The 10,353-nt window shown below is 39.1% G+C and overlaps 1 protein-coding gene across 1 annotated transcript; it reads right to left on the bottom strand.

The window, feature by feature from the left end:
• Positions 1-407: 407 nt before the first annotated feature.
• LOC111237279 (organic solute transporter subunit alpha-like) lies at positions 408-9,148 on the bottom strand. The gene is made up of 8 exons (XM_022766312.1): positions 8,907-9,148; positions 4,903-5,054; positions 4,745-4,818; positions 4,314-4,472; positions 2,340-2,451; positions 1,162-1,308; positions 852-957; positions 408-676 (listed from the first exon to the last, which is right to left on the bottom strand). The coding sequence occupies exons 1-8, from the start codon at positions 9,025-9,027 to the stop codon at positions 531-533; spliced, it is 1,017 nt and encodes a 338-aa protein (XP_022622033.1). The 5' UTR covers positions 9,028-9,148; the 3' UTR covers positions 408-530.
• Between the last annotated feature and the right edge of the window lie 1,205 nt (positions 9,149-10,353).

Here is a 10,353-nt window from a genome sequence, read left to right as displayed (position 1 = left end):
TGTACCAGAGCAAGTGAGGCATCAGGACCTGTGATTTCTTTGGTTGCTTGATAATTAAACCATGTGTAGAAAATGCAAAAATCTGTATGGCCAATGGTCGTCTTTTGCCTGTGTACAATTCATTCCTATGATACAAATACCCACAACCCTTTCCAGGACACATCCTTGGAAATTTAAGGAAATTACAGAACTGTAAAATAAAGTACTACCATGTAAGCCTCTTGCATAAACATGTATGGTCTATTTCTTTGGTGAAAACAAACTGAAATGATACAAAGAGGACACAAAATAGGAACAAATCAAATATCAAACCCCAGATCACACTGAATAAAGTTGGCTACATGTGTCCTGTCAGACAAACAGTCTTCATCTGTGACCTTAATGAACATCAACAAGATTGGTTTACATATAATTCACATTTATATTTATTCATATTTACTTATATGATAATTGCAGGAATGTAAAAATGGCATATACGCACACACGCACACACACACACATACACACACACATACACACACACACCGTTCTCACGCAGACTCAAGCATTGCCATCTTGGTGTTTTCATTGTTGTCGGGTTCTTCTTCAGGTAAGGGGTCGTACTGTCGTCGGTACAGTAGCCGTGTTACCAGTGTGATGATAAACATCTCCAGGATCAACAGCTGCTGACTCATCACTGTGGGGCAGAAAGTAAAGGAGGTAGAAATGATAAGGAAGGAATACAATCAAAGAGGAATTCAAGGGAATTTCTCCTGGTGAACAAATGAATGCACGGATGGATGAATCATTGTTGATTGGATAAACAAACACATGGATAATTGGATTGATTGTATCAATGGAGGTTGACTCACTGTATCCTCTGGCTGCGGCGGAGAAAGGTGGCGTGCAGGCAATGGTGCCATTCAATGCTAAGATGTTGATGATAGCTGTCTGCAGCTGGCTCAGGATCAGCACCAGCTACAAACACACACACATTGATAACTATAACAAACACAATGCTGGAAAATCCTGTAAAAAAAAAAAAAACTTATGACAGCCCTATAACCTGACATCTTATGAGTAATGGCTGTTTACTTACAGCCAGCTTTATATTGTTGAGCTGTCTATCATGAGGTGTGTTAACAGCTGTTTGTGTGCATATATGCTCCTGCTGTGCCTTACCTGGTACATGGCGTACTTGGGGATGATCTTGAGTGTCCGTAGGGCAGTCCTCAGGTGCATGAACATGATTGCTACGGGCCAAAGGGCTATGATTGTCAAGATGCCCACAAATGGGTTGATCCATATAGCAGCTCCAGTAATTGTCAACTGAAATATAGTCACACACACACACACACACACAACAGAGACAGAGACTAATGAGACCCTGCTAAAAAAAAAAAAAAGTTATGAAAAACAAGCCACAATATTGTTTTTTAATATTTCCTACACTAATTCATTTGCCACCACGTTAGCTGGAATCCATAGAGTCATGCATTTATATTCTTATATAAATGTGAAGCGGCTGTCAGACGTAAACACAAGAGACAACACTACAAGTTGCTGCATTACCCAGCAAGTCTTTGTTGTTGCTGAAAGCACTGGGGTATAGCAGAAATAGAATAGTAAGCTAGTCAAATGAATTTTTTATCTATGTATCACCAAATCACAATAGAAGTCATCTCAAAACTGACACAAAGAACATCTGGCATGTGCCGAATGACAAAGCTTATATTTATATGAGATGAGGCGGCATTTTTCTTTCAGAGTATGGATCTGACATGTTTTTTTTAGTGAGTGAATCTCAGCTTATTTGGTGGAATACAAATGACTGCATTAAGCACGAGTCATTAATTCAAGAGTCATTAAGCATGAACTAATTACATAAGCTCATAGTGATTGTTTTAATTTCTTAATGGAGAGTAAAAGGGAGCCATGATACACCCTGTATTATTTCATTTATTAAATCATCATATTCATCATCATACATTAGTTATGAACTGAACATGTGTTTTTTTTTTTTTACCTGTATCATTAAGTGTTCGAGAGAACTATTGTGATTTATAAATTGTGAATAATCATGTTTGACTAATAATGATGTTTACACATTAACATCATTGCATTTGTATATACTAGTATCTATATTGAAGCAACATCATGACTGTAAGTTTCATACAGTAAATTTTAAAGTCTAGATATGTAATAATAAACAGTGGGAGTCTGGGCTGCGGCCACAAACTCATCTATTTTTATGACTCATCAGTTAATCGTAAAATGCTTGGAAAATAAATAGTACAAGAAAGATTTAGGGATACAATAACATGATGATGAGATGCCATTCAGAACTGTTACCAACTCACGTCAGACAGGTCAAAGGTCCCATTCGTCCAGAGGACAATGGAAAGGATGGTGAAGACAATTTTCAGGAGAGCAAACTGGAAGGAGCCAAGTTTGAGCAGGAAGAGAGAGCGCCTGGAGTTGGAGCACAGGAAACATGTTCATGGAAGCCACTAATGACAGAACAAGGTTTTATTCTCTAAAAACTTTTTTTTAAAAACTGTTGAAAGTTAATTTTGGAATTCACCATTGCCCTGAACCTATCCCGCATTATTATTGCAGGAAGTTTTGAACAATTCAGAAAAGCCTTGGGGATGTGTTTACTGTCTTTATTTGAATGGTCTTACATGGAAAACAACAATATTGATTGTCCCTGCGAGGTTCATTATACCTTGATATGGTGTTTTACCAGAAAGCACACATCATCCTGAAAGCAAACTTTTGATAGGAAACTGGGCGCTGGATCAAAAGGAAAGGGCTCAACTCGTCCTGACTTGCATCTCATCAACATCCATGCTGTGTGCATGCACGCAAATGGGTTTTCAGTATCTTCTCACTGAGTGAATGCATGTTGAGCAATGTATAGCAATGAAAACAAGCACACCTGTTTGCCATTACCAAACATGTGAGGGGGACTTGCATCTAGCCTAAACAGACTGTGCCTGCTTCTAATGGATTTACACAGACTTTATTGAAACTGAGTGGATTGATCAGGCAGCTGTGACTACAGTCAGTCTTTAATCTGCTAGAAAAGAGCATAATGAGATTGTTGTGCTACGGTATGATATACGTTTCCAAGCCATGACAGAGCAGAGCGACCAGGAGTGTGTTCAACTTGTATTCACAGAGGCGTACATCTACTGTAGACTCATGCTGTGTCGACAGAGGACTTCTGAGTTTACACAATCGTTAAAACTGGCCAAAAATTACATAAGAGAACTCTGCACAAACCTGTCTGCTCAAACATGTGGTTAGAAGCTGCACAGGATCTGTGCTTTGTTAGAACTGCCATATGTTTCAATGACCACATCAGTAATGCAGGGATTGCTCAATATCAAAGCAACACTGTATCAAATAGATACAAGGTACACCCAGCACATCTAAAGCTCACTATTTAACATGTTTAACATGTCATTTAATCTGTTTATTTAAAGGGGGGGGGGTTATGTGCCACAGGAATCCTTAGCAGTAGCTTCAACTGCCTCCGTCCAATGGCCCCTATCCAAGGAATAGGCTAGCAAATAACCACCCCTGTTAAACCACAACCTTTTGTTTGGATTAAACCAACGAGACATCTTGATTAGTGAACTTTTGACAATAGGGCAGTTTTGTTACCTTTGTTACATTTTCCTCTGTTTCCAGTCTTTGCGCTAAGATAAGCTAAGCAAAGCCGGCTGTAGCCTTATATTTAATGCCCAGATATGAGAGTGGTATTGATCTTCTCATCTACCTCTGCTCATAAAAAGTGAATTGGCGCATTTGCCAAAATGCACTTATTCACTTTAACGAATGTCAGTACTCCATACTTGCTAAGCAAAGATTAGGCGTGCAAATCATTGTAGTCTCTACTTTCAGCTGCTTTCCTTTTGATTCAGTTTAAATCAAAACGGAACAGATAAGCTCAACAAAAAAAAAAAGATAGGGTCAAAAAAATAAAACAATATTGCCTTTATAGTTGATAACAAAACCACTGGGGCCTTTTTTGTTGTTTTTATTGAAATAAAACAATATTTACTTTATAGTTGATAACCCCCCCGAAGACAATAGAGAGTGTTCCTCAAATCTGATAGGAAATACACTTTCATGCCAAAGATATTATGAGCAGATTTCTAAATTTAAATTGCACATAATTGAGAGCTGTCCAACAAAATAAGCATCTGTTAAGTGTTACTGAGAGGATGTTCACACCCAGGGTATTGTTAGAAAATGTGCAGTGTTAATTTGGTTCTCAAGGCAGGAAAACACTATTGAGTGTATCACAGAGTGCATATGTTTACCGTGTGATGGCCACATGTGGCAGGCAGAGGCAGCAGCAGCAGCAAGGCCCCGTGCTGATCTTGAGTTTGTGTCTCCCCGCTCGGTTGAGGAATGCCTGGTCACCACCCACCTCCTCCACCATCATGATCAGGAACTTGAACACCACAATGGCGAAGTAGCTACAAAACAGGTAAGAGGAGGAGGGACGGGAACGAAGAAAAATAAGCGACGGGAGAAGTGAAATGAGATACGCATGAAGAGAGGGGATAAACACATGGAGAAAATGAAAGCCATAGCTCCCATACACATTACACGATGTATCGGTTGGTTATGACATATAAGTTTCCTGTGTGTGATCTTTCACTGCAGGGCTCTGTGAGAGAAAAAAAAACACAAAGCACAGTGCGAGATGGAAGGTGAGACAGAGAGAAGCAAAGAAAAAGGAACCCACCAGGCAGAGGTCATATCAGTAAACATGGTGGCTCTGGGGATCCACATCCCCAGGCACGACATGGTGGCGATCACCTGAAAACGAGAGAAGAAGTAGGTAAACACCATGCGAAGATACTTGTGCATTTTGCCCTGGAACTGGTGAAACTGGTGTCTTACCGGTGCTGCCCCATTCACCCAGATGATTATACTCTTCTTATTGGACGGCACTTTCCTGTAGATGTAGATACATTCCTCTATGAAGACGAGCATAGACACCACCGCCATGAAGGTGAGGATGGAGTACAGGATGATGCCAAAGATATCCAAGTCTGGGGGAGGGGGGGGGTTACAATTAGCTGTCTTCAATTCATTTCAGCTCACACCCAATAGGAAAACTTCAGAGGCTAAAACCTGATATGATCTCTGTTTGTGCTATTTTGAAAGTAACGGGTATTTAGCCTGTTGGCTCTTTCATCGAGGTCTTGAAATGTTTATTCTGGCAGACTGGATAAATTACTGTTGTAAAACAAACTAAAAAAGCAGCCTTAAAGCAAAGACTCTAACATGCCCTAACTTTAACTACTGCCTCATGGTGGTATGCCTTTACCAAGCAGTAAAGATGCAGGAATTATCGTCACAATCTCCCCTCCTGTTCCTGAGTTAGGGCATTGAATAATGGCCAGAAAAGTGTTTTTGCAGAACATTACGACTTCACAGTAAAGCTGACCTTTGACCATTTGGAAATAAAATGAAAAGAGTTCATAAAAAAAGTTATGGCCAAAAAGGTCACAGTGACCTTGACCTTTGACCATAAAATTCTAATTGGTTCATCCTTGAGTCCCATTGGATGTCTGTGGCAGATGTAATGAAAGTCCCTCACAGCATTCCTGCGAATGGGACAAACAGATGGACAACTCGAAAACATAACGCTTCTGTCCACCACTGTTGATAGTGCAGAGGAATAAAAAATATTTAGAGTCATAAGGAAAACTATACTTGAAAGCAGGTGTAATGGGAAAATGTGGTAACAATGTGCTACAAGGCAGAAGACTTTCCACCACCTTCAGATGTAATTTAATACAAGAATTTAAATTTGAAATGGGATTTAGGGTAAATCTCCAGAAAGTGAAACTTGATATGAACTTTAAGTGTGTTTTTATGAGGGTAATGGGTACATACGTTGTTAGAGCCTTTATCAAGCCCTTGAAAAGTTTAGCGGGTTGAATAAATCATTAGTGGCCTTAACACACAGTATGTAACTTCTGCTGCTAAGGCCCTTTCAATCAACACAATAATAAAAAGCGGTGTTTAGTGATGTTTCGAAGTAGCGTGCCGAGGTGCTGCTGACGTTTGCTCAGCTTTTTCCCTGATAACTTAAGATCCAGGCTTCCAATGACTAAGATCCTTCATCCAGTTAAAACACATAGTTGAAACGACAAAGATCTAATAAAAACGTTGCTTAAAAATGGATAGAAAAGTCCATTTTGACCACAACCATAACACTGACACCTGCGCAGAATGGATATGATGTCATTGACAGGCGACCAAATGAAACAGATCATCACCTTGATTAAAATCATGGATTTTGCTACGTTTGAAAAATTCTGGAAACATTTGAGATAATGTAAGATAACAACTCAACAAAATATATAACATAGGTGTAGTCGTTCTAGACACTTTAATGTGTAATAAATAAAGAAGAGAAAATAAGAAAACATTCTTTTGGCCGATAGAGTTCACTAAACATATGAGCAGCATAGTTTGAAGGTTAAAAAAATACTGATGTGATACAGTTATAATGCCCCAGACCTGGGTGTAGGTTTGGTTGACTTATTTTCTATGAGTTCAACAGACTCAACAATGATTTAAAGTTGATTTTGGAGCAACGTGCAGCATGAAATTGAAAACAGGAACACAGGAAATTAAATGCAGACTGTTGCCATGGGTACCAGGTTGGTCGTATAATAAAACACGCTAGTGAATGGATAGACCCTCTAACTTTACCATTAGTTGGAAACTGGGGAGTTTTCCTCATGTTATGTGATATTGATGAGCTTTGCACCATCACAATACAAGTTTATTTCCAAGTCAGCCTTGAAAACAAATAGAATAGGCAGTTAATGGTGGAAAAAGCGACTGACTCAGTGATGATTCTGAAAGAAGCTTGATTGCATGTAGGTGGGATTTCGCAATGCGTAAGACAATAGCCGGCAGAGTGTAACTTCCTAGAATAACTGTAAACGGAGGAAACAGCAGACACATATGGTCACAATTGAATTGCTCAGACGTCACAGACAAAGAAAGATAAGTGATGACCAAGCTGCAGTTATGTTCAAAATGAAGGCAAAGGTTGTGATAATGGTTTCAGCATGTTGCCCGTAATTGTGTTACTAGAGCTTTTTGGTGATCTGCATCATTTATTCTCTGGTATCCAAAAACAGCGGTGGTAATCAGTACACAAAACCACACACAAGCAAGCAAAAAAGAAAATCACAATACTACACAAGCATCCTCAGTTTGACTATACAGTCTTCTGGCATGTGTTACACTTTATTTTTGTTGGTATAAATCCTGAAATTCCAATGGATAATTGAGACACTTTTCTAAAAATGTATTTATTGTTCATTCCAAAAATCTTTCATCTACTTAAAGTATTTCTTTCCTGTATTCTGTTTGTTGTATTCTTAATTATCTGATGTCTAATTTGGCCACATTTCCATTTTCTTACTGACAAAACAGGTCCAGATTGTACTTGAGAGACTTTTTACAAGTAAAGCCAAACCATATATATTGGCCTGGCAAACCTATTGGTTATGGTTATTTATTATTATACGATCAATCATGCAATCGATCATACCTAAATGGTGAAAACTGTGTTAAAATTGATTATTTAAATTCAAAAATGAAGATCCTTTGTGGATTTCACATAATCAGTGATATAGCAGTATAAAAAGAAGTTCATTTTTTAATCTTCATTTAGTCTTAATCATAAAGTAGAAAAATGTTTAAACAACACATTTAAAAAAGTGCAAAAAAAAAGTATCTCTAAATGTCATTAATCTCCCCAGTACTTGCCATATCAACACAGGATTGTCTTCATACAAGATAATAAAAGTATTACTCAGCTCTATTTAAGTGGATTTCCTCTCCATATCCTGCAAATGTCAGGCTGCAAAACCTCTTAGGAGTGAGAAATGAAAAGCAAAATGAAATGGATAATCCAACATTAGTCAGTGCCATAATTGTGAATTTACAATACTAACACCACCACCCAGTGAAATGGATTACTGGATTAGTTTGATAATTAGTTTGAAAGACATAACCAGCATCTGAGAACTGAGCTCTGTCTGAACAAGTGACTTTAATTGACTGGTTATGTGGATACCAATTTTGCCTAATATGTGCATATGTCAGTGCTTTAAACGTGGGGCGGGTGGACTGAGCAGAGCTGCTGATGGAGGTGCAGGGGGGTCCTCAGCAAAAACAGAGTATCTCACGTTTATATTTTCTTTATTCACTGGAGGGTTTGACTGGCTGCTTCAGAAAATATGAAAGAGCCTCTTTCTATTATAACTTCACGAATCAAGAGGATGACTGGATGCGTTACAAAACCATCTCACAACCTTCCAGCAGTTCACATGGGGTCCAGGGACTTGCAGGAAGTTCCAGTTCCTTTCTTGTGAAAGAGTTCGAAGCCCCCCTTTTGTATGTAACATGATTTTTATGTGAAAATGAAAATAAAATTGAAGTAACGTTCTTTTTTTTTTTCAAAATCAAAATGAAAGATCAAGATCAAAATGACCCATTAAGCAAGATGGCCCCTGGGGGCTTCTTTCCCGGGTAGGGCAGCACCTTCCCCGGGTAGTGGGGGAAGATGCCCCTTTACAAGATTTTACATTTAGATATATGATCACAAAGTTGTAGTCTGTTATAATTTAATTACACTTTAAATGTGTTAACTTAAGCATATACTTCTCGTGTATATATATATTTTTTTTTTTGATTGATTATTCTGAAGGGGTCGTTTTACCCTTACATAAAAATCACCGAATTGCTGCGGATTAAATCTGATGATGCACAATGTGCAGTCACTCTATAAAGACCCTTATCCGGTGGTGATCCTGGGACAAGACCTGAGATGCTGGAGTCCTGTAAACGAGTGATGTGTGGTGTCTACTCACGGAGGATGATGTCGATGGCGAAAGGAGTGTTTTCCCTGCAGCTCCGGGCAGTAGTTCGGTTGGAATCATTATTCATGCTGGCTCCTGTCGCCCTGTTATCACAAACACAGTTTAGAGACATATCTGAGCCTCGCTTACATCCACTGACACTCGGTGCGTGCACAAGCCGCTGGCTCTCCTGTCCAGAAATCCAAAGAGCGTCCTGAAACTTTCCACAGAGGGATATCTGCCACCCGGGTACCCCCAAAACACTTGTTGCAATCGCTGAACCCGCCCCCTTCCCGCTGTCATAGGAAAGTGAGTCGTCGCCGAATCACCAAGTCCTAAATAATTGACGTAAAAACGTTTGTGGTTTGAGGTTGGCACTTACCAAGCCTATCTCAAATTAGATTTTATTGGCTTTCGCAACATTTTCATGCAGCATAAAATGATGGAAAATTGATCTATGCAAGTAATTAGGAATTTAACAGTCTATCATATAAGAAATTAAATCTTATCATCCACATGTTATTTTTGCCCTTTTGTGTGTGTGTGTGTGTGTGTGTGCGTGCGTGCGTGCGTGTGTGTGTGTGTGTGTGTATGTGTCTGCGGAAGTCGCAGGCACTCATGTCACATGCACCCCGTTCCCGTAGCAACATGCGCAGGGGGTATCGTCATGTGAGGCATGTGCTGCAAATCTTTTTGCGCCTCTGGCTCCATTTGAATAATTTTCCACAGAATTGAGTCTTGTACTGTGATCCAGGACATTACTGAATTAAATGCAGTACTGAATAATGAACAGCAATGATGTCAAAATTCGGCTCAACAGATACATTTTTACCAACAAAAATCTAATGTCATCAGATACTTGCTGCATCCTAGTTGTTATCCTTTTTTTTTGTCTCTTGTGAGAAACTCCTGGAACTTTCTCTTATTTTCCTGAATCTTATTTTGTTTCTGAACATCATCCTTACCCTTGTTTACCTTATACAGATTTGATCTGCCTGTCCATTCAGGCAAGCCTTGGCTTCCAGAGGCTAATTTTGCATGAAGGCATTTGTTTTTCTCTGGCACTGAGCTCAAATCTCTTTATCCTTGAGCTGCATGTGCAGACACAGTTAAGGAATGATTAATGGATATAGCCAAGAGGCATAAAACATACATATACATGCTCACATCCAGTTATGTTAAAGTAATACACAACCTAATAAACAATCAGTGTATTTACATGTTTGTAAAGTTATACTCTATGTTGTTTACTGTGCTCGCCAGAGTTACAAAATGCACAGTATGATCCATATCCGTCTGACCTCATATGACCATTGAATCATTTGAATCAAGTCTGAGCAGCTGTCCTGTTCATGTTGGCTGCGTCAAGCCACTCCTTAGCTTATGATTGTGTTCCTTGGGATACAGACTCATCTGAAATCATTTGTTTCGACTGGCCTGAGGTCATGAAATTGATAGA

Source organism: Seriola dumerili, unplaced genomic scaffold (assembly GCF_002260705.1).
Source record: "Seriola dumerili isolate Sdu_G_001 unplaced genomic scaffold, Sdu_1.0 BDQW01000822.1, whole genome shotgun sequence".
Lineage (NCBI taxonomy): Eukaryota > Metazoa > Chordata > Actinopteri > Carangiformes > Carangidae > Seriola > Seriola dumerili.
This window is presented reverse-complemented; position numbering and strand designations above follow the sequence as displayed.

What these genes read in the sequence shown, in the direction of transcription:
- LOC111237279 (XM_022766312.1), bottom strand. Translation starts at nt 9,027, where the DNA reads ATGTCTCTAAACTGTGTTTGTGATAACAGGGCGACAGGAGCCAGCATG. An exon ending in ACTGATATGACCTCTGCCTG is followed by an intron (nt 4,473 to 4,744) that starts GTGGGTTCCTTT and finishes CCTGTTTTGTAG; the next exon opens with CTACTTCGCCATTGTGGTGT. An exon ending in CGCCGCAGCCAGAGGATACA is followed by an intron (nt 677 to 851) that starts GTGAGTCAACCT and finishes TCTGCCCCACAG; the next exon opens with TGATGAGTCAGCAGCTGTTG.